The sequence below is a fragment of the Sinohyriopsis cumingii genome, chromosome 8, assembly GCF_028554795.1.
Source record: "Sinohyriopsis cumingii isolate HCF-2022 chromosome 8, ASM2855479v2, whole genome shotgun sequence".
Taxonomy (NCBI): domain Eukaryota; kingdom Metazoa; phylum Mollusca; class Bivalvia; order Unionida; family Unionidae; genus Sinohyriopsis; species Sinohyriopsis cumingii.
Genome location: NC_142968.1, coordinates 11,678,831 through 11,704,620, shown reverse-complemented (window position 1 = coordinate 11,704,620; position 25,790 = coordinate 11,678,831). Strand labels below are relative to the sequence as shown.

The window sequence follows — 25,790 nt, the reverse complement described above, 5'->3', positions numbered from 1 at the left end:
TACATACCTACCAGTACCTTTGTAGTTCTTAGGTAAATTCAAGAAAGGACATTATATAATCTGATCTTGCTAGTTGATATTGAAAACCTTTCTGTTACACCTGACTGAATACATCTTGTTTCGGGGGTATAATAATAATACGCCCTTGGGCATTCAATTTTGCACGTTACACTCTGTACTCTAAATCCTGGCCAGTTATTGTATTCTTACAGTACGACGTAACAATGAGCGGGGTAAAATTGTGTAAAATTCAACCAAAAGGTTTTAAATTTGTGGTACTATCTATTTTTATCTCTGTATCTGTTCTTTGTATTTTCAATATCAATATAACTAAATATGTCATTTGGAGTCGTGAAAAACATAATAACAAGTTTGAGAGAATAATTAAGGTTTCACACTTTTGCGACGAATTCAAAGATGCTCAGTTTGAAACGGTGCAATACAACAAAGTGAATTTAAGGATCATTGTGATTGTGTACAATAGAGCTACGTCACTCTGTCGTCTTCTTGATTCCCTAAACAATGCAAATTACTTTGGAGATACAATCGCTCTTCATGTTTGGATTGATAGATCGAAGAAGGGGACCATAGACTCTACTACATACACAGTGGCCAAAGGTTTTACATTCCGACATGGCCAGTATTACGTCCATAATCAAACCTGCCACGTTGGTATATACGGACAATGGATAGGAACATGGTACCCAGACATTTACAGCTCTGAATTCGCAGTTATTCTCGAAGATGATCTCACAGTTTCCCCATATTTCTACAAGTGGTTGAAACAGGTACACATGAAATATGATCATCATTCCTACGTGAACGGATATTCTCTTCAAGGAATAAGCATTAAACATGGCGCTAGGCAACATGGATATCTGAACGTGAATGAAACACACAAAGTCTTTCTCTATCCCGTACTAGGAACGTGGGGATTTTCGCCGAATAATAGAAATTGGTGTGCATTTTCAGATTGGTACCTGGAGAAAAGGAGAGATCCCCAGTTCCACCCATTTGTTCCTGGAATCCATCCTAGTGCGTGGTACAAGGAACAGTTAGCAAAAGGTCAGCATGATCGCATGTGGTCGATGTGGTTCATATACTACGCCTGGATTAATCAAGAGTTCACCATGTACAGTAATTTCAAAGGTATGTTCTTTTATTTCAAAATTCCTTTCCATATCCATATACAAATCGCCCAAAATCGATCTGGACATGTGTCTGCTAAGTTATATATCGATACTTTGCACATTGAAATTGCTGTTGGTTTGCTTTGTGTTTTGTGTTTCTTTCTGTATTTGTTTAGTTTCGTTTTTGTTTTGTTATGTTTCGCTTTTATGGGAGGAGGACGAGTTGACAAATAAATAACTTTTGATACGAGCCCCAGTTACATTATGTCCGTTTCCTTGGCTTGTATTCTCAGCTCTCAAAAGTTGTGTTTTTGTGTTTATACTTTAACCCCGGTAGGAAATGACGTTGTGATCCTGAAACGAAAAAAGAAAAACAAACACAAAGCTATTTTAAAACTTCCTCCTAATTGCAATATACTAATTTATAGTCGTCCAGTTCCTTCTAGGCAAGACATTTGTACACGTTATAGTATTTAGTCACTTAAAATATAGCAAAAGAAAAACCAATTCAGATTTTCAGTGACGTTTGTGGTGGTATCAGGAACATCCCACTCGTTTGCAGGTGCCGTTTTGTTCAGTTTTGGTACATTAATCCTTCATTACCTCAGCAGAATTCCTTGATGTGACCATAATGGGTTGATCACCTCTAAATCATGATCGCATGGAGCACGAGAATCTCGCATATATCATGTCATGGATATGTTTGCATAAGAATCAGCACGTTATGATTACTCCCAATTCAGTAAGGCAGAGCAGACGTTTTTGATACCCTTTTGAGGAACACCACTGTCTAAAGTTATACGATTACCCCAAATCCGTAATGGCAGGTGAGACATTTTTCGTACCCAGGGAATTAAAACCACTATCTAAAGATAAATGATTACTCCCTGTCCAATAATGGTAGGTCAGGCCGGTTTGGTACCTTGGTAAAAACATCACACTCTAAAGTTTTACTATTACTCTCATTCTATTAATGGTAGGTCAGACCTTTTAGATAACTTTGGAGGAAGACCACAATATAAAGTTATACGATTACGCTGAATCTAGCAACGGTAGCTCAGACCTTTTAGGTACCCTGGGAGGATTACCATAATTGCGTAATGGTAGGTCAAAGGAACTAGAATATCATCTGCAGATTAAAATTCCCATCTGCATGTGTGAATTACTCGCCAAGAAGCCTTATGTTCATCACAGTTCATGCCAGACAAATGCATTTGGAAACAAATTCTGTGATTTTGAAATATCGACTGACAATTTAGATTGACTGATTGATTGATTGGTATTGAACAGCAAATCAGCAGATGGAAGTTTACACTGCACTGAAGCGATTTGATTAAAACGTCTTTCCCAGACACGTTCCACATCGACTGAATATGCTAGGTCTGAACGATATTCGAACCCGGACCATTTCACTCGCGACCAAGAAACGGTAACCACTTAGCCACCCTGTCGGATTCGAACCAGAATGCCTCTACCCATGTAGCAATAGGAGCATGTTCTGTGCAAGGAAGAAATTCAGTATCTTCTAACAAGGTCTCAAGAGCACATATAATATTTGCTGTTAAAGTGCAAATCTAATTTATTTGTTTGATTTATCGCCATCAATACAGAAATGAGCCTCGATTGGGTTTCATTGACGGGTTAATAAGTTATTTTCAACACACACACACACACACACACACACACACACACACACACACACACTGATTACTAAACCCCTATATATGGTACTATTCTCGGAAATATGTATCAGCAGCCGGAGGGGGTCAAATGACCACAAAAAAATTGAGTCGACTTTTGGAATTACGCACCCAACAAAATAAGCCCCATTTTTGTAATCTGATACGTAAAAAACATGTCATTTTCAGTTATGCAACGTAGACTCATTAGTGATCTAAAGGCCTACCCGAGGCTTGTACGATTGTTGATTGTACCTGTGGTAATGTTGCTTTGATAAGCTGAGCAATAGAAAATAACTGAGAGCATGTTGATATATGTTGAGTATATGTTGACTTTCTTGGGTAATTGTTATTGGGTTTCTTTTCTTTCTCCACTGTGTGTAAATAGATAAGTACAGCATTACAATTTAGAGATTCAGGGTTGTTTTAGTTCTTTCATTTAATCAAGCACACACCCCTAGTGAACCCCGGGTGCTATACAATGAACACCATATTTTGGGTTGGGGGAAAGCGAGTGCACCTGGCGTAAGTTTCACTAGTTTACAATTACCCATTCAACGATATTTAATCTTTTTTCAGTGCATCACACACACACACACACACACACAAACACACAAACACACACTACTATAATTTGTTTTAAACGCCGACAATATGTTAGTCCCGTGCTCCTGGGTTCTAACGTGAGGTAAGTTTCCACAGGTTGATCAAAAGATTGTCCGTATGTATTAACTAGTCGGCCACTGTCTCTATTGAGAATATAGTCAAATAATTTACATGAACTATACAAGTACATTCGTACTTGCAGATAAAAAATTAGTGTGCACGCATTTGACAGAGAATATATTAGGTATCTGAGCATTATAAGTTATTCTTGTTCTATTATCATAACAGGTATTAACTATGCCGAGCGTGGGAACCCAGTGTGCTATTATTAACGATCAATTAGTTGCCTGACTTCACACGTGACCACCGCTCCAGTGGCCTAGTGGTTAGAACGTCCGCCTCGGATGCGAGAGGTCGTGGGTTCGATCCCCGGCAGAGTCATACCTAATGGTACTAGAAGCTATCTCCCTTGGCGCTCAGCATTAAGAGATTAGTGTTAGGAATGGTCGACCTGGTGTCAGGATAATGTGGCTGGGTGGGACATCATGCTCCATATCTGCGGCATGATGCCCCAGTGCTAGACATCACTATAAACTGTCACACTGCAGGCATCGTAGCAATATGACTGAAGAATTGTTAAAGCTACGTTAAAATTAAAATCGCGCACAGCTGCACATTCACACACACACACACGTGACCTGTGGAATGACTAAATTGTGTGTCGATTTGGAATTCCGACAGTTCGCTGTAGCTGAAAAAAATACGTTACTGCATATAGTAAAATTGTTATGTGTTGGCTGACTTAGTGATCTGTACTTAAATCCTTGTTGTAATATAATAATAATGGGCGACTCTGTGCTTACTATGGAATCAATCACGGTCACAATTTGGCTATCTGGGGCATACTTTTTTTTTTATATAAACGTCAATCCAAGACTTGTATCGATGCTGATCAAATTTAAATAAATTCTATTTTCTTATTACATTTTTGTGATGTAGCTGAATTATCGATACCATTTGCCACAAAGTGAATAAATCCTGGATTTATGCCGAAATATTTTCTACTGGCTGAGATAGGTTTAAATTCGTTTGTTTCGCCAGTATCAAGATTTACTGATTTAACCGGTCGTTGTATATTTAGTATTTGGTAGTTTCCCCCCGTTAACAGTTCTCGCTCTTGGTGATTGCCTGTAAATGTTCCAGTATGTTATCTGTCTGTCTGAGTTGATGTGATCGATAATAAGACCGTCATCCATTGAAACTCCAGAGCACTCGTAAAAATATTTGTATGCAAGATACGTTGTTTTGTCGCCACATGAATCGATAAGTAACCTACATTACTGACATTTCCAACAGTATTTTTCAGTCGGCTATTTCATATAGCACCAGCTCTATTAGCTTCGTAGTTATCGAAGACAGGATGTATTTTAAATTCATCAAGATCAATACCTTTCTCCCTCATATATTTTACTTTCTCTAACACGACATTTTTCTCTTTAATATATCTTTATATGCAGTCTCGTGTGTCGTTTATTTTAACATTATCTTCATTATCTCAGAATATCTCCTTTCTCCTTAGCGCGCCATATTTTCGTCCCCCACAAGCGACACATAATTGTGTTTTCCCTCTCACCTCCATTCCAATATCAGACACGGTTTTGGGCCGATACTGCAAAGTCTGATATTTATCATATGAATACTGCAGTAAGCTCCACGACAGTTTTCTTCCACAAGGAGTTACCGATCCGATTTTTAGCCCACTGCACGTATTTGTTCGCCGTTGGCATACCTATTATATATTGTTTTTCTACTTAGAGGAAAGTTATGTTATATTAAAGAAAGTACATCATATACCACAGCAATAACTAATTCTACTGTTGCAAAGCAATGGATGTAACAGTATTTTATTCTAACAGGGATAAAGATCACTTTTTCCTAGGTCGAAGATGGAGTAAAAAAAAATTATGAAATCAGATTAACGAATTATTAACCGCGAGAGAAATTTAAGAGTTTATCGGCGATCTAACGAGAAAAGGACAGAGACAAGTTTTTAAACGAGAAGGAAAAAGATTATCGGAGATGGAACCACAACACTCAACTAGATTTGACTTTGACAGATTACAAGGTGACAAAAAACAACCACCATTTGTGTTACAGTTACACGAATTTATCAAAATGGCCAAAATTACTTTGTACAAGATCACGCTGTTCATATTTGATCAACATTTAGGATCGATGGCGATGATATTTTCGTTGATTCCACCATGAATGACAAACGAGCAGCGACTATTATTAATAATCTTGTGGATGACAGCAAGTACATATTTAGAATAAAATGTATTGTCTTGCCCTGATGTGTGGTACAAACACCAAAGCCGCTACCACGGCCACTGACACATTAAAATGTGTGGCTCAGCGTGTCAGAGAACATCGTGTGAGTTCTATTCAATCGGTAACATTTCGAGAGACGAGGCTGAATCCACTCGACTTGTAGTGATTGGCGACTTTCGCTTTGAATTTGTTGCAAATGTGGCTTTTGTGATTATACATTCGCTTTCTGAAATCAATGGTTTCTCTATCATATTGAGTGACACAGATTTTGCTTGTCTGAAGATAGATTGTATTATTGTCGCGACATCCTAACTTCTGATTGATCGTGTAGTTAACTCCTGTTGTCGAACTTCTAAAAAATATGGTCTCGGGTATACGTTTGCTGCAAGTTTTACAACGGCATGTGCCTGAATCTGTGGTCTTGTTTCAAGTTTCTCTAGCACAGAGGTGGGCAAACTTTCCAGTGCAAGTGCCGCATACACAAATTTACACCTTGTCGCAGGCCGCATAGTTCATTAAGTAAAATAATTAGTATTTGAAATAGCAAAAACAACAGGTTTTTCTAAATAACATCAGCAGCAGGGGGGGGGGGGCGAATCCGACATTTTGTCCAATCGTTATTTTGCTTAATTAATATTTCTGCACTCAGCGGATCCGGTGTAGTCAGCGCCTGGTAAAAAAAAAACGACGACGGTCCATCCTACACGGCGGTGACGTCATTTGGTTTAATACACTTTTCTGCGCGTCGATCCCAGCGTCGTCAGCGTCCGGTAAACACAGCGACGACCGCGTCGATGTCATTGCCCCCCCGCCCCCCTGCTGCTAAGAAGTTATTTACAATGAAAATTATTTACAACTAACCGAATATTTGGTCAAGTCCGATACGATATCGTGTCCGAGGATCATGTAAATTTATCGTTACAAATCCATGTGGGGTCGACTGAGCATGACTAAAAAAGTTTCGAAAACCATTAAAGTCCATGTCACCGCCGCACCATGTCTGCCAAATATTTCGTAGCGTGTGTGTATCAACGCCGTTGAATACAGCAAGAATATTACAGTTGTCTCTGATTACTTTTGGAATCTGAGTGTATCGTTGAGTGACATATATCACGTCGGTGTTTTTATGCCTGCCCCTGGAAAATATCCTAGCTGGGTTTTTTTGATTGTCTAACATAACATCATCGTACACGACTAGATTGTTAACGTCGCCATCAATATCATCGATACCTGGTGCATCATTGATATCTGTAATAAACTCAATAACATTTTTTTCAGCGATCGCTGATGCATTCTCGTTAAAATCTTTCAACACCTCGTAGCATCGTTGATCATCCACGCTAGGGGCGATTAAATACAACTTATCCCACTTCATCCATCTCATTATTAAATTGAGTAACAATTGCGTCTTGCCGGATCCAGATGGTCCGATGATAATCATCCGGATCGAGTTTGGTAACGCTGCAACATGCTTAACTGGTTCTCTCGTTTTAGTCGCCGAAAAATCAATTATATTCATATCTCTATACATAAATTATGGATCTATATTGTGTGAAGTGTAGAGTGCGTACTGGCACAAATGATATGACAACCGTTACAACAAGAAATAACAGATCGTCACTTACTGGTAAGTGTGTACAATGCGGTACAAAGAAATTTAGATTTATTTCTGCTAGACCCGGGGATGCTTTAAAAAAAAGCGAGGAGGTGATATTGCAGCCAAGTTATCAAAACTCCCCGGAACACCGTGGGCAAAGTATCCAGGAGAAAAGCACCTCCCAGGATATAGCTACTGTGGCCCCGGAACACGATTAGATAGCAGACTCAATGATCAAAATCAGCCCAAACCCGGTGAGTATCCAATAAACGCTATCGATAAGGCGTGTCATGCTCATGATGTTGCTTACTACAAAAGTAGCGATCTGCAACAGCGTCATATCGCGGATGTAAAATTAATTCACGCGTTAAATGCTATTCCTGATAAATCATTCAAAGAAAAATTGGCTTCATGGTTGGTAAAATCGGCTATGAAAGGTAAATTAATGATTGGAAGCGGAGCTTCTCGCGCTGGTAATTGAAAACGCTAGCGTTTATAATAACAACATGGAATCCATCTATTATTCTCCAAGAGGATACTGGAAAGGAAAGGCCGCAATTGGTAAACTCGCAAGCGCTGCAAAGGTAACAAAGGCCGTTGCGGCTAATTGGTTATCCAAACAGGCTATATGGCAAATTTATCTACCACCGCCTAAACAAATCAACTTTTCGCGCTTTGATGTCAGCGTACCTAATGAAGTTAATCAAGCTGATATACTATTTCTGCCGCATGACAACGGTTACAAATACGCGCTAACTGTAGTTGATGTTGCGAGTCGATACAAACAAGCGGAGCCGTTAAAAACAAAGTCAGCAACTGAAGTAGCCGATGCGTTTGAGCGGATTTATCGAAGGGGTCCTCTGCGCTGGCCAAATCTATTACAAGTTGATCCTGGCAATGAATTTCGCGGCGCTGTCTTATCAACGCTGAAACATCATAGCGTCGCGATACGACGAGGTCATACTGCGCTACATCGTGATCAGGCAATTGTTGAACGATTCAATCGGACTCTTGCTGAACGGTTATTTGGGTATCAATACGCGAAGGAATTCATCCAAGAAAAACGATCTCGTGAATGGGTTAAAAGATTACCAGGCGTAATTGCAGCGTTCAATAACGAGATTACCCGAGCAATCAACATGAAGCCCAGCGACGCGATTAAAAAAAAGTATATACCCGGAAGATCAAAAATAGATAGCGTTTCCAAGCCGATTCTCGGCGATGTCACTGTTAGATATCTGTATGAACCAGGAGAGCTTGAAGGCGGTAAAAAAAGAGCTACTGATCCTATTTGGAGTGTTACCACACATAACATATCAACGATAACACGATCAACTGGTAGACCACCGATCTATAGACTGGATTCAACTGCCCCACAGCGGGGGTTTACACGCGAGCAACTACAAGTGATACCTGACGATACTCAATTGCCCCCGCGTGGTCTTAACTAGCGCCATTGCGTCTATTGCACTCAAGACAAGTTAACCTCACATTACCACGGATATGACCGAGACTGTTATCGATCCTGTCCACGGTAAATTGGCGAGCGTCTTTATCCGAATAACGCCAGCGCATTACACAATTGCAACTCGCGCAGTGATTATTCTGTTGTTGTCGTAACGCAATTATTAATTCGGCATCAATATCAAAACGCCGCTGTTTTTTTGTATCCTGTTGGCGGTAACCCGAGAGTTTTCTATCAATGACGCTAGCATCAATAATGCCATCGTTGTCGCCGGCTTCGTCGGTGGCTTCGTCAATAACAATTCTTCGAAGCTGATTTATCCTCCGTACTCGGGACACTGCAAGATAGACTAGATTTGACCATTCGATGCGATTATCAACCATCCAAACAATTGTATCCGTGATAGTCAATCCCTGCGAGGAATGTATTGTCGTTGCGTATCCTAGCGTCCACGGAGATTTATCAGCACGTAGCGCGTCAACGACGACGCTGATATCAACGAGCACAATATCATTCAGCACAAGAATTTGTTTTTCTATCCCTGACGCTGTCGGGCCCGGGATTTCAACTTCAATGTTTTGCCGCCGTGTATCCGCGGGTCTATAACATAACGGCACTGGACGCGTTGGAAACTTTTCCTTATGCAACGCAAACAACTTCCGCTGAAGTGTGTCTCTGACTATCTTTCTACTCGCTACAATCAAATCGTTTGGTCTCCATGTTTCCAAGAATTCATTTAACGGCGTTTCCGGAATCACCTCGCGGATTATTTCACATTGAACTCTATCCGGCTGTAATCTTATTAATTTTTTAACCTCGCGCAGTTGTTCATCAAGTGCTCGGTAATCAGTATCGGTTTCTTCATAATAGTCCACAAAATTCTTTAACCAATCATGTGGACCCTCGCCGACAAATGGTGGTGGTTGGCCATGGTCGCCACACATGATTACCGCTGTATTCGCGCGCAGCAACCACTCAAGAAACATTTGTAAAGTATCTAACGAAACAGTACATATCTCATCCCAGATGATAACCTCAGGAATAAATTTTTCCCCCATTCGATCAGGAGTCCACTCACCGCCGCTGTATCGAAAAAAGCTGTGATAAGTAACGGCGTCAACATTTCGTTGTTTTATCTCTCGCGCTAGTCTATGGGTCGGTGTAAGCACGATTATACTTGCCCGCGTTCGAAATAATTCAATTGCCCGAGTCGTCTTTTCTGACCCGCCACAGCCGCTTAAATAAACTGTTTTATATTTACAAATTGGATCAGAACACGGTGGTGCATTAGACCATTCTGATAAATTATCACCACGTAAGTAATTATTTTCAACGGTGACATTTGCTGACGGGGAATAATCGCGTCGTATTTCATTTTTAATTCTCCATATACCCCAACTCTCGTCCGGACTAGTAAACTCGGCTAAGTTTCCCTTGTACTTTACGTCTATGTAAAATGAATCAACGGCTACTCTAACCGCGGTGTCGGGGAATCTATTTATCATCGAGAATAAATTGATAGCGGCGTAACCCAGCATAGACGCCCTCAAATGTGGATACGCGGGGCTGTCTCCATCGCTGTCGGTAACAACTGTACCCAACTTTGTTCCATTGGACAAGAAAGCTGTTTTGCAGTTCACGTATCTATTTTTTGCCACTGCGTCCTTGATTACGAAATCATATTCTGCGTCATCTATAATGAGCCGTGAGCAATATCGTTTGTAGTCGCAGTTTTTTCCACCTTGTGTGAACTTACCAATTATTCTTCTACCGAGATCTTTTGCCTCGCAGTTTCGTTGGTTGAATATCTTTTTGGACCATTCGATGATATATTCCTCGTTGGCATCAATGTGTTTTCTGGACTCGTCAATTATGCTATCTAGACGCTCTGGTTCTGGTAACCAGACTTCAGTCTGCGCCCGATATGATATTATTGCGTCGCTGACAATCAACGATACAAGCATGCTACAATCAATCATATACCGTAGCAGCGCTATTGGAAGCCATCTCTTTTCAGCCATGTGTCTACCGATCCAAATATAACAACAGCGATGAAGTCCTGCCGCGAATTCAAATGATACTATGCGAGCGAATCCGGTTAAATCAAAATCAGGCAGTGGTCCATTAATAGCAACACGAGTCATTTCATGTCTGGGGTGTCCAAATCGTTTAAAGTACCCAGCGGCGGATCCATACCCGAGAAAACTCGCTGGATAACAGGCAACCATATCAACGGAAATCATAGCGTCGCGGTTGTATTCAGTGTTCCATAGTCCACCGTGATAATATTCCAAACAACTGGATTGTACATCCGGTAGAAATTCCTTGCGCGTTGGTCTCCACGCATTTTTCCTTGCTGCAACATGAGCCGCAACCGATGGAATCGTAAAACAATTTGTTAGCAGTTGTTCATCATGCTCTTCAAATTCCATGGCGGTTTTTTCATCTTGTTGTGAAATGCTTCAGTGCGATATAATTCACCGTTTGGTCTTACAAACTGATCAAAGGTATCCATGTCGTTTTCAGCGCTGCGAAGTAACCACACTGATACAGGGTCGTTTTTACACAAGCAGGCAATAGCATCAAATAGTTTCCTCTCCGCGAGAAAACTATCCTCTCCCAGGAATTCCCCCGGGATATACTTTACTGTTCTATCCCGTGGAAATATTGTGACCGCGGGCGTCCACGCGTGTTCGTTATGATCAATAATTTTGATTGGGGCTCCCTTTGATTTATACTTTGATTCATATTTTACTTCACCGGTTATTGTTGTAACGGTTATTGGAAATCTCAACGACGTTTCTAATCTCGCTATGTCGCTGATGGTTGCTCCTCGCTCGCGCACTGTCTCCTCCCATTGGTTTATTTTGCTACGTCGTAAATCGGTCAGTTTATTTCCTCGACACGCATTTGTAAAATGCTCTATTACTCGTTCTGCTACACAATTTATCCCCGTTGACTGTTTCATCGGCGCTAGTTTTCCGATATCAGGTTTCTTATTTAACGGGTATATTCCATAGACAACTGCTGTTTCAGGATACGCTCGTTCATAGTATGGTCTGTCAATTCCGGTTAACAGCCCCGGCTTGGAGTCGCGGCTAACAATGACTGTTTTCTTGTCGCTGAGAACCGGTTCAAATTTATCACGTATGATCCAATTACCTGATTCCACCCGGACAATGAATTTTACTCTGAAGAAATACCTTTTACCGTCAAATTGTGATATTATCGTTGCTGCGCGGTTGTCGTTCATGGTAGCATCAACAACGCCATCAATTCGAAATGTTGACCAACTATGAGATGCGCCATCACGCTTGAATTCATTGATACAGTCGCGTATTTTATTCAACAGGGTTCTATCGTTTATTAACGCTTTTGGTGCGTCCTTGAGGACTCTATCGAGATTGAACTTAATATTTTTCCAGGGCTTAATTGCTGCTAATCTCTCAAACTCTTCCATATAATTAAAACAAGTATTTAAATAAAAGAATATAGTATAATGAATCACTGCAAATGGTTGATGATTGGGTCGACAACCCCGTGCAATAAATCATGTAGAGGTGAATTCTGCGGGTATCATTTACAAAGCGTTCGTAATGGTTCTCTTGGCCCCCTACCGTGCTTGGTTTGCCGCGTTGGTGTAAGAGGAAAATCACAGTTGTGTATTAATTGTGGAGGAAAGTGATACAGAGAGTTAAAACGTTATTTCGACAAGCGAATAAAAAACGCTGTCATTGACCCCACCGCTGATTCAGTCATTAAAACTCCTCAGGACTACATTGCAAGGTTTATAATTAAACCAAATAATGAATTAGACAAGTAGTATTATTATACAAATGAACCAAGAATTTCAGCCGCATCCTGTGCTCGTTAATTACGAGGCATCTCGCGACGGCGTTGTTAGAAACCGCAGACTGAAGAAGCCGGTTGGTACCGTAAATAATCGCGGGTATTTGATGTTTACTGCGGGAGGAAAAAGCTATTATGTTCACAGGATTGTATTTGAAGTATTTAACGGATTAATCGAGAATGGGTTTGTGATTGATCATATTAATAATAATAAGACTGATAATTCTCTTATAAACTTGCAAGCTATCTCGCAAAGTCAGAATACCAAAAAAGGCAGAACCGGTAAATACTCAAAAAAAGCAAAACCCGTAAAGTCATTTGATACAATAACGCACGAAGAAAAAACTTTTCAGTCGATGAATGAAGCCAGTAGATATTTTGATATTTGTGTGCCCGCAGTACAATTTGTTGCAGAAGGAATACAAAATTAAGCGATCTCAAAAAAGACCGGGCGCAGAATTCGATTTTCATATGTAACATCAAAGGGGAATAACTCGTGATCTTATATCACCGAGTGACAAAGTTACCGACAGTGTGAACGCTACAGTCTATTACAATTAATAAATTGTTTCTTCCGGAAGGAAACTGATGGAATAAATTGTCTTTACAAACAACTGTAATATTCTGTTTTATGTTTCATCGAATGTTAACACACCTCGGGATTGATACGCGGGGTTCATTTTGTAAAATAATTTTTTTTTTGATATTAGAAATAAGATGTTTTATAAGAATATGAATATCGAAGACATCAATAATATATTAACCGAGATTTTAAAATTATAAAATCAAGGAATTGTATTATCTGATAAGCTTGATAACCAAAAAATATTGTCCGATTATGAAATTATTAACGAGCAATCAAAGAAAGGTCGATATACCCTGCCACGCGAGTATTCTTTTATAAAGCGATTACAATATACGATCAATGAAAACTTGTATGGCAATGACGTAAATGCATTTATTGGACTATTTACTGCCGTTGAGACAGTACGAAAAAAACTCGGACAGGCTTTTGAACGACGTCGAGAAATCTCTAATAAAATTAAAAACATTAGAAGGATTATAGACGAAAACTCCGTGGAGCCCCTAGGATATATCCCCCCCGCCACACTCGGCGGGAAATTAGAAATTACGGAGCAATTGCAATAATGGTAGGCGAATCACTTACTACTCGGCTAGCCAGAGAGCGGCTAGTAGCGCTTAAAAAGTTCATACCGTTACGAGACAGGGTTCGAAAACAACTTCAAACGCGGCAACAACTACAAACTGATTTTGCTGTTGGAAGCGAACAGCTCTTTGCTCCGGTAACTAAAGCGACCAAAGATGTTACGGCGGCAACTGTGCCTGTTATCGGTGCGCTTGAAAAGATAGCGGCTCAGACCGAGCAAACAAAAAAGTCTCTGGAAACACTCCCTGCGAAAATAGCGGTTGCTACAACACGGAGGCCACCACCACTCGCTATAACGGACCCACAAGAACCTTATGTTACAATAGCCGATGAAGAAGAACTAGGCGCCACCGCAAGAGAACCAGAAGAAGAAATACCGGAAGAAATACCAGAAGAAATACCGGAAGAAATAGAGAAAGAGGGGAATATACCACGTAATGTGCTTAAAAAGAGCACAATAGATAAAATTAGAAATCTCGGCTACGAAGAATTAGTTGATTTTACTGTTACAAATTTTGCTAAGGACACACGAGATGAGCATATCAATAGCGGCTACGAGAAAAATATAAGGTCGTTAAAGGACTGGACAAGAATAGTGTATTTGGCAAATAAATATAAAAATGAATTACCACCGCGTGATAATAATTATATAATATTCCACAATAAAGTAAAAAGTGAAAGACCAAAACACGGAAAAGGGTACTCTGTTGGTAAAGACGTTACTTGTCCTGGTAGTGTTCTCAGTGATATATCACGGCTAGAAATACTAATCGGAGGAAAACGAGCCGGAAATAACTCTCCGGAAATAATCAATGAGGCCGCTGATATTTGCAGGCGGTTATTTGCCGGTGGTATCATGGACATTAATGTATATCGAACGCTCATAGACGAACTCCTGGACCACGGTCATTACAGCGATTGACCAACCACTAATTGGAAAACACTGGTGTTTTTTATAATAAAGATGATTATACACTACAACCATGATAAACCAGTCAGCGTCTACGTGGTAAACTCACGATTGCCTGTATACCGCGCGTGGTACGGAGACGGTCTCGGTAGCACCATTGCGGGGTTATTTACAAGAATGGCTCCAAAAGTGGCGCCGTTAGCCAAACAATTAGGAATGAAGGCCATTGATGTTATTCGTGATAAGGGTATTAGTGCTATTGGAGATGTTGCCGGAAAGGCGTTTTCTGCAGCACGAGATAAACTAATGTCGTTGGTGAGAAAAAGAAAACAGAAACCACCGGTGATGCCATCAACGACAGTGATGCCTGCAAATGTCAGTAAAGTAATAAATAACGCCGTGGAAGAAAAACTAGAGTCGTTGGCGGCTCAGTCATCCACCGATGCAACAACCAACGCGCTCATGAACGCGATAGCGGGAAGTGGCCTACGACGAAAACGACGTTGATGAATTAAACATCAACATGATAAATAATAAAATGTTTGCGCAAACCGCTGATCCTGCGTTTGATATGGACGCCCCAGTGCGCAGGGATGATTCTGTCCGTGATTATCAATATTATTCTTATCATGCAATGCAACCGAATCTACGATCGCGAATTGAACTTCAAGTCCAAGATACCAGTAAATATTTTTTGCCGTGTGAAGCGTTTATCGAAATTGAGGGAGAACTTGTAACAAATGTCGCCGATAATGCACCATACCCAAATGACGGTCGTACTCGAGTTGGCTTCGTCAACAACGGTATCATGGCGTTATTTGAGAGCGCCAGATATCTTATTGACGGACGAGAAATTGAATCAATAGAAAACGATGTTGATGTTGCAACAACGATAATCGGGCTAGCGAGATATTCTGATGATTATACAAGATCGGCGGGCCCATCTATGATGTTCGCAAAGGACACCACTAATAACGCTGATCATATTCAGTACATTAATGTGCTGATGAAAGGAAATACCGTAGTTGATAATCAAGCTGAAGCAGACCATCCAGACCGCAGAGTAAAACCACTCGCTGAATTTACTGTTATAAGAAGTACTAACGATGATTTTAATCTCGGGTTTGCAACACGAGTAGCAACATTACAAGGACAACGCCGACAGTTTTCATGCGCGATTCCACTCCATCACATATTCGGATTTTGTAGAAATGTCAGAAAAGTTATCTATGGGGCTAAGCATACAATTGCGCTATCGCGAAGGGGCGATGATAACAATGCAATATGGCGTGATGCTGGTGTCGCTGCCGGTAAAGTCATTTTAACTAAAATAGCATTGTGGATGCCGGTGTTGACTCCATCAGTTACCACGGAAGCACGATTGTTATCGTTTATGGAACAGGGGGGAAAATCGTTGTTGAGTTGGCTAGCGGTAACAACTGATGCTAAAGAGGATAATGTCGGCGATACATTTACATGGCACCTGGCATCAAAACAAGGCGTTTCAGCCCCGCGTCATATATTTATAGCGCTACAGAATAGGGATCGATTGGGTAATCAAGAACGCAGCCATATGATATTTGATCGATTAGGAGTCAGGGAGGTTTCGCTGAGAATAAACGGACAACAGGAACCATCCGAGGATATACAGCTTAATTACGACAACAACCATGTCGCACGTGTGTACCATCGATTGCTGTCATATATGGGTCGTGATCAAAACGTTGACACCGGTTTGCAAATATCACAACTTGATTTTAAAAACCTGTATCCGATTTATTACTTTTCGTTGGAACATCTTGATTTAACGAGACAGTCCGTCGTTGATATACACTTCCGAGCTCGTATAGACCCGGGTGGTGTTAATTATAGAGCGGTTGCTGTCATTCTCAGCGATAAATCAATGCTGTTGGAAGGTGTTGGTGGACGAATGAGAATCGTTGATGCACCAGTGGAAAACATGTAATTGAAAACATAAACGCGTTTACAATAAAAATGTCGTATAGTGTTGTCGATGTAGAGTTGACCGATGGTCAAGTCAAGAAATTACGATCAAAGTCGGCTAAACAATGTGGAACCACAATAACGCTGAAGCCGTCACAGATGGCAGGTGGTAATCATAAGATATCGTTAACGGCGCGTCAAATAAAACATTTCAATGATGCGATGAGGAATAAAAAGGGCGTTCAAATAGATTTTTCGGCCGCAGCGATTAAAAACATGGAAAAGACCGGTGGGATATTTCCGCTGTTAGCTGCGATTCCAGCGTTGATTGCCGCGGCGGCCCCAGCAGTGGCGAAGGCGGCGGCGTTAGGAGCCGTTGGTACCGCGGCGGGAATGGCATTGAAGAAGGCAACCGGGAAAGGCTATAAAAAAAACGACCCGTAGCCGGAAAGGGTCTAAGACTACCGGGAACCCCGTATTCATGGTACTCGGGGAAGGGTCTAAGACTACCGGGAACCGTTTAATGACTCCTATGTCTAATTTTGATTTAATAGATGCCGCAAACGCGTTAGCGATAAAAAACTTCAGAGGTGTTTTTATGAGGGATCAATTACCGACAAAACCAAGGAATATTGAAACCGGTATAATTAACCTCGATAAATCCTCCGGAGCGGGGACTCATTGGGTTGCATACGCAATTGATCCGCGTGCGATCGTCTATTTTGATTCATACGGGTTAGCCCCGCCAAATGAGTTCATGCGGTATATCCGGGCGTGTTCAGCCCCGGTTTTTTATTCCACGCTGCCAACACAACAATTAAGTGACCCACCGATATGCGGCCGTGAGGTATTGAACGTACTCGCGGCGATTTCATCATCGCGGAAACCACCTCATGTGGTTGTAAACGAATACACTAGTGGGGTCGTAGAGGCCCGGCGGGTTAATTAAAAACACTGTTTTTTTTTACAATAATAATGATTGATATCTGGGGACGACCGGTTTCGGCGCTGAAAGCATCCACGGAAACGCTCGCCACCGATGACATAAAAAAACTAATCGAGGATGAAATCGCTGATACGTTAAATTTAACCAGTGTTGACCCGGGCGAAATAGTTGTATTTCAAGACCGCCAGGGTAAATTGAAATCCAGTAATGTGTCGCTGAATGACGTTTTAATACGACAGCGTGATGCCGCCGAGAACAATATCGTGTTGTATACCGATGACGGACGACTTAAATCAGGTGAATCCATCTTGACGATAAATGGAAAAATAAGTACACTTGGCGACAATTATATATCCATGTCGGATTCGTTAAAAAATTTGTATGATAAATTTAACGCGCAAGCAAATCAGTTCGAGGGGATGCAAAAGTCTGTCACCGATATACAACTCACTACTGCTAGTTTTTTTGGAACCCCGACGGTAACCGAACCGAATCTTGTGGGGATAAAAAGTACTATTTCGGAGTTTACAACGCTGTCGGGCCAATTTTACATGTTACGAAAAAATTTTAACAGGGCTGATAACACCATTGATAAATTCTTTGGTAAAAAAAATGTCAAACCGGATGAAATTACAATAACTATAAATGATATCACTGCGTATGGACAGGAAATAGAAACAATCAAAACTGATGTTGAAACGATCAAAGCGGGGTTATACGTTCATATACAGGAAATAGGAACAATCAAAACTGATGTTGCAACGAACAAAAGGGGTTTATACGTGCATACACTGGAAATAGGAACAGTCAAAAATGATGTTGCAGCGATTAAAAACAGACTACCGGAAATGACAAAAAAAAAAATCCCTCATGGGAACACCATCAACACAGTATACACAATTCGGCATGGAATATTAACTTGGACTCCTACACAGGATATAATAAATATCACCGCAACTGTTAAGGGCATTTATCGATTGACACTGGTTTCAATAATGCAATTTAATATAACATCGTCAAGTTCATTCGGGTTTAACAATACAATATTAACAATTATAGACAAGGACGCAACTGAACCGTTTACAATTAAAGCCGTTGATAGAAATTTAACCGGGGCAGACATTACATGGTGTGTGGAATTTGTAGCGGATCTAAGTAATTAAAAACACTAGCTCTTTTAAAATAAAAATGACCACCAAGGTAATTGAATCAGAGGTATCACCGACGTCACATCAATATCGATTCAATACCGTAAAAGAATTCTCCGCGAATTTGAAAACGCTTTCCGAACAATACCGTGTAAAAATAAAAAAATACCGTCGAAAAATAACCACCATCGACGCGGTCGTGTACTCGGTGTCGGGTATAGTAGCCGGTACCGGTGTTATTTTATCCACGGTGACCATGATGGCCCCGATCGCTGTTCCAATCGCTATCTCCGCGGCGACAACAATTGCTGGAGTCGCCAACGCAATCACTAGAAAGATATCATCGTGTTCTCAGAAAAAACTCAACGAGTATACAGTAAAACATCAAATAGTATCCGACGCGTACTCGAAATTATCCGGGTTGATCTCGTTGGCGATAGATAATTCGTTTATATCCGATGATGAATTCTCCACGATGGTCCAGTTGTATGACTCCGCGATGTCAAAAATCGAGGATTTTCAACTGGAAGCTGGAAACCACGTGGCTGAAACCACTTCAATGGGCTTAAAACATTCTCCTGAAACCACTTCAATGGGCTTAAAGCATCCTCCTGAAAACAAGCAGGTTGTTAATATTCGGTGTTGAAATTAAACACTAGAAACGACGAATAATAATAATGTCGCTGAACCCCGAAGGGTTTCAATTACTTCAACGAATCGCGGAGAACACCACTCCGGTACAAACAAATATGATATCGATAACATCAACGAAGCCAGAATTCAGTGTAAACTTCCCTTCTCCGATTCCAGTGAAGGAAATAGCGCTGGCAAAATTGCGAGTATATCACAGTTGGCCTAATATCCGAGCGGAAGCATTTAACGGACAACAACCTAATAACTCGCTGGTTTTTGCATGGACAAATCAACCCGATGGGACCCCAGACTGGAATGAGGTTACAATACCAACTGGGTCATACCAAGTAGAACAAATCAATAAAGAATTTCAACGCAGGATAAAATCGATCACAGGAAAAGAATCAAAAATCGCTATTACGGTTCATGAACCGACGTTATCGTCGACGATTGAAATAAGCACACCGGGGTATATGGTTGATATTTATAACAGTTCAATAAGAACCATACTAGGTTGGCCCATGAATCCACCTAATGAAATCCCGCGGACTTGCACACAAATGCGCAATCGTATCATGAAATTATTACCAGTTATCAAGATGATTTGTCTATTATGAAAAGCACGTTATTACCCAGTTGGTTTATATTTCAAGACAGGAATGCCATGCAGTGGTATTTTCAGTATAAGGAAACTCCTGAATCGTCCGCCGTGGTCACAGTTAATTTAAATGATATAGATAGTTTTTTTTATCGAGATTAATCATAATTACCAATTTCAACTAAAACAACTACGGAAAACAAAAGCACGAAAACACGTTGAGGTGTTAAATCAACTTATATCAGACATGGAATATATCAATGAACGAATCGTTAAAATAATATCCGCTAACAGCGATGGTAATAAACAAAAATTCCTAACCGAGGATAATATCACAGAAGCCGATTTACCCGATTTCAAGTTTCCAGGATACAACGCGCCAGAACTAAGAAAGTCTCTTAATCATTTTTTCGGTCCATCAACTATCCTCAAACACGATAACGGAGATGGTGGTAGGCATATTGCTCCATACAACGTAAATGTCGCATCGGTGATAGCAATCAATCTAGTGTGTGATGTTATCGAAGGGAGTTACCAGGTAGATACCAAGCAATCAAATCAAGCTCAACAGGGGTATATCCTTTATTCATTTTCACCAACAGCCCCTCCCGGATTCTTAATCGTTGAGAGCCCAATTAATCCGGTCTATATGCGATGCCGTAATCGGTTTTTAACAAGAATTAATTTTAGACTTACCGATCAGTCAAATAACCTAATTGATCTACAAGAGGAGGAGTTAGTAATCACTCTGTTTGTAAGATCATTGTAAATAGCCCCTTAGCAGCAGGGGGGGGGGGCAATGACATCGACGCGGTCGTCGCTGTGTTTACCGGACGCTGACGACGCTGGGATCGACGCGCAGAAAAGTGTATTAAACCAAATGACGTCACCGTCGTGTAGGATGGACCGACGTCGTTTTTTTTTTACCAGGCGCTGACTACACCGGATCCGCTGGGTGCAGAAAGTAATAATTAAGCAAAATAACGATTGGACAAAATGTCGGATTCGCCCCCCCCCCTCCCCCCCGCTGCTACATCTAATTAATTTTCAGTTGTTAATATGTTGTTAATATTTGAAAACTTAAATTCAAACTTCAAAAGAAGCACATTTATTTGATAAACATAGTAACATAAACAGAGTTGGTGCAAATGATGACTTGTTCCTAGGCCGCATTAAAACCCTTGGCGGGCCGCATGAAAGCCCTTGGCGGGCCGTAGTTTGCCCACCCCTGCTCTAGTACGTACCAGATGGTCTACGGTAAGCGACGATAGGAACGTCTTGACGATTCCATACAGTTCCAATGCTTACGTATGATCTGTTGTAGTTCTGAGGCATCGGGGTGGAACATTAGCACGAAAGGGACAGGCTTGCTTGTTTTCTTGGTTTTATATTTAAGGTGGGCTCCTCTTTTGGGTAGTCTTTGTTAATAGCCTCCTCAATGTAGCTTCTTCTGTATCCTTTCCTTCTAATGCGCACCTTGAGATCTCCTAGTCTATTTCAAAGGTGACAGGATCGGCGCATATGCATTTGGTTCGAATGCACATACCGTATGAGAGATTTTTTATTATGGGGTGGGGGGCAGCTGGTAGGGAAAATATACTGATGAGAGTAGGTTACAGTGGTGTAGTGATAAAAAACTAAGTGAGCGAACGCATGTTACTCAGATTCGGTGGGTGGGTGGGGTGACAAAGGCGAGCGCAAAACAGTAAGGAAACGCCGTTCCCACCCGTTCTCACAGGTCTGCACCACTGGTAGGTTTAGAGTATAGGTAATTTTCTATCATCCCTTCTGAAGGGTAAATGCAGTATCCAAAAAAGATACTGGACGTGTTCGATGACTCCGATATAAATTGAACTGTAGGGTGAAAGATAATGCTTCGTTGAGAAGCTTTTTGCTTTATCCTTCACGTGAAAATATTGGTATACGAAAGAGATAATTTAGTGCCCATTGTCAGTCCCCATTAATCTGTGGGAATAATACTTTGAATAGAAAATTGTTAAACTTGAGAACCTGTATTAAAAGTTTGACCAGATATAACGTTGGAGGGGATGGATCAGGTCGATTATCTCGTGCTTCTTTGCAGACTGTGATACCTCTCTCTTGTGGGATGTTGGTGTAAGAGGAAAATACATCCATATATATATATATATATATATATATATATATATATATATATATATATATATATATATATATATATATATATATATATATACGATGCATCCATAAAACTCACTCACCTACTTAAGGGAAATTTCAGCCATTAGTATGCTGTCAAAACATCTACCATCGGTAACCTAAACTGGGAAACAGCTTCAGGTTCCATACAGAGGCACTCAAAACTTATTACTCGAAATTGCAAAGGATCCCTCGATATCCTATGTAAAACTAAATTTTGAAGGAGAACTTAAAAGATTCAATCTGCTACAAAATCACTGTTCTGGAGAACGTTTAATTTACCAAAGGTCCTCTAGAAGCAATAAGACAAATCATCGTTAAAGGAAGAAAAGTAAAAATTCATAACGAAACTTCCTTTCACTGTTACGTACACAGTCTTTAATTTCCCAAAAGCATCAATTACAAAGGCAGAAATAAAACTATGATGAAGTGGGCACTCTAGACTTAAGTGGCAGGGCGAGACTGTGACCATTTTCGCCCAGCAGCCCAAAAATAAGCGAGATGGGAATATCTGCTGCCACACACACATATTCCGACAAAAATGTAGTTGCACCCCACCAAAACGGATCATTTGATAATCTAGTAGTTTACATCACCTCATTTGAAGACGACACTTAAAAACATTTCAGTTATGGCAGCAAATGTTGAAACGTGTGCAAAAAAGAGGTTGAGACCCGATGTCCATTGAGAAATAGAGCAGATATCACCATCAAGCATGCAGCACGAGTTATACCCATTGAGAAATAAAGCAGATATCATCATCAAGCATGCAGACACGAGTTATACCCATTGAGAAATAGAGCAGATATCATCATCAAGCATGCAGACACGAGTTATACCCATTGAGAAATAAAGCAGATATCATCATCAAGCATGCAGACACGAGTTATACCCATTGAGAAATAGAGCAGATATCACCATCAAGCATGCAGCACGAGTTATACCCATTGAGAAATAAAGCAGATATCATCATCAAGCATGCAGACACGAGTCATACCCGTTGAGAAATACAGCAGATATCATCATCAAGCATGCAGACACGAGTTATACCCATTGAGAAACAGAGCAGATATCATCATCAAGCATGCAGACACGAGTTATACCGACTGAGAAATAGAGCAGATATCAATCATACAGACACGAGTAATCGTTTTGAATAATGAAGACACATCATTGAAGTAACTAGACAATTGAGCAAAGCCAGGTTCTACCATAAGCAATTTGGATAATTTATTGAAGCCACGAGTCCACAAAACTTACCATCCTATCTTAAGGTTACGACCGATTATCTCACAAGAATAAAAGTACGACAAACAGGTGAACGATTGTCATTAGACACAATGATCATTTCCTTATGCATCACATTCCTGCACGCCAATATGCTGCACAATGAGACTCGAACCTACATGGGCAGAAGTGAAATGGCAGTGATCGGTAAAGACGAGCGCTTTCGACCATTCGGCCCCTGGGGCCACATACCGCATAATGAAAGGATACATCCGTGTAAACAAGAATATGAACCATGAACCGTACAAGATACTCCCACCCAATTCATTTGTAAATTTCTGGACCTAGAATTAAAACTAAATATTTTGTATTCAGTGAAAGAAATCTAGTGGAACCGCGTTGGGTTCAATTGCTAGTATTTGTATTGGAGGACCAAAAGTCAACTTTTAGCTTTAGCGAAACTTTAACAATAATGGCGGGAACACTTCACTAATAGTTCCTGTTGGTAGTAGTATTAATAGAATTATCTGGGATCCAGTCTATAGCTATATTTTTAATTAAGGAATAGACCGCGTCAAAATCAGCTAGACTGCCATTTTATCATCCGAGTTCAAACCAGTAAGAATCGATATACAAAGTTTGAAATAATAGTTCTTCTAAATCCTTTATCATATAAAGCGTTGTAAATCAAACGTATTCTTCAATGTTTATTATTTGTCTTGTCGGTCTCTATTTGGCGATTTAGCCTTTGAGAATGGCTTAGCGAGTAAAAGGAGTTTAACATTTACATAGTTTGTTGTTGCATATATCTTAATTAATCTCTGACACACGCAGACCTCTACTGGAAACTGCACTCGAAAGTTTTAAATATATATATATATATATATATATATATATATATATATATATATATATATATATATATATATATATATATATGTGTGTGTGTGTGTGTGTGTGTGTGTGTGTGGCTGAATCTTTATTACATGTAAGCTAAGCATGTAAGTAACAAAGAAACCTGGGAATTCTAAACTGCAGTTGCTAGTATCAGTAAAGGGAACGGTATGCGGTTGTTCATAGCTATACTATGTCCCGGGTGTCTAAACAAAACTTGATTGTATGAATCACTCTTGGTGGAAAAGAATCGAATAATAACACAGTTTATTAGACAATAATGTTGGTAACGTAAAGAATAAAATATAAAATGTAGTGACGATTTGTGCATGTCACGTTTCCAGAAGAAAGCGAAAATATATTCTACAACATATCCATAATTCTTAAAAGTTGTCATTTTTTTTAAAAAAAATCCACATATGTCGTTAGTGTAAAGTATTTAATAATTGTTTGTCTCTTTCAGGCCACACAGGTTTAACAATCAACTGGAAGGAACAAGGATTACATTATTCAAGGAACGACAACAAGAGAAACCCGGATCCATTACTGGTACATTGGAAACCAGAATACGAAGATCTCCCAGAACAACCGGTAATTATAGATGTTAACGGCAGAGAGATTAAGCCGCGATCCTGAGCAATATTTACAGAATCTGTGGTTGTAAGCGCCTATTTGCAAATCAAATAAAAGTGTTAATAAAGCAAATGTGTACGACTTTAAAATGCATTTTTGTTTATTTATTAAGGGGAATGAGATAAGTGTAAGCGTTGCAAAATCCAACCGGTGCACGTGAATAACAAGATGGGTGCACGTGAATGGCAAGATGGGTGCACGTGAATGGAAAAATTTATTTGTTTGGTCTTCGGTCACGCGCGACAAAAACAACAAGATGAACGGATCACGGATCGAGATAGACGTGAAAAGGCAGAAATCAATCAATGATTCCCCTAAATGCTTTGAATGTATTTCTGTGAGTAGGGTTACAGATGGCCCGTGTGTGGTGTGTGTGTTGGATTTTTTAACGTAGTTTTAAAACTTTTCATATCGCTTTGATTTCTGAAGGGTGATGTCTTGCACAGAGGCATCATGCTGCAAACATGTAGCATCATGTCCCACTCAGTCACATTATCCTGACACCAGTCCTACCAGTCATAACAATAACCTCTTAATGCTGAGCGCCTATCGAGGTAGCTGCTAGTACCAGTTTTATTAGTCTTTGGTATGACTTGGCCGGGGTTCCAACCCGCGACCTCTCGCATCTGAGGCGGGCACTCTAACCATTTAGGCCACAGCAGCGGTGTCTCTGGATGGAGCCCTAGGGCTCGGGATAAACGAACTAAGTAACTCCTGGTTTTGGAAGATACAAACAACAACGGAAATCGTTTAAGAAGGGCTGAGCGAGACAGGGAAATAAACTGTCATTACTTGTTATCTGGGATCCGGAGTCCCAATCTGACCCTGCCACAGTAGAACCATTTCAAGCGAAC

The 25,790-nt window shown here is 40.4% G+C and overlaps 1 protein-coding gene across 1 annotated transcript; it reads left to right on the top strand.

The window, feature by feature from the left end:
• LOC149792978 (uncharacterized) lies at positions 1-25,025 on the top strand. The gene is made up of 2 exons (XM_089966266.1): positions 1-1,149; positions 24,767-25,025. Exons 1-2 carry the CDS (start codon positions 225-227, stop codon positions 24,937-24,939), a joined length of 1,098 nt encoding a protein of 365 aa, XP_089822392.1. The 5' UTR covers positions 1-224; the 3' UTR covers positions 24,940-25,025.
• Positions 25,026-25,790: the final 765 nt, after the last annotated feature.

Bases quoted from the DNA above. Each gene is read 5' to 3' on its own strand.
- LOC149792978 (XM_089966266.1), top strand. From the start codon at position 225: ATGAGCGGGGTAAAATTGTGTAAAATTCAACCAAAAGGTTTTAAATTT. The intron at 1,150-24,766 runs GTATGTTCTTTT...TGTCTCTTTCAG, and splicing joins CATGTACAGTAATTTCAAAG to GCCACACAGGTTTAACAATC.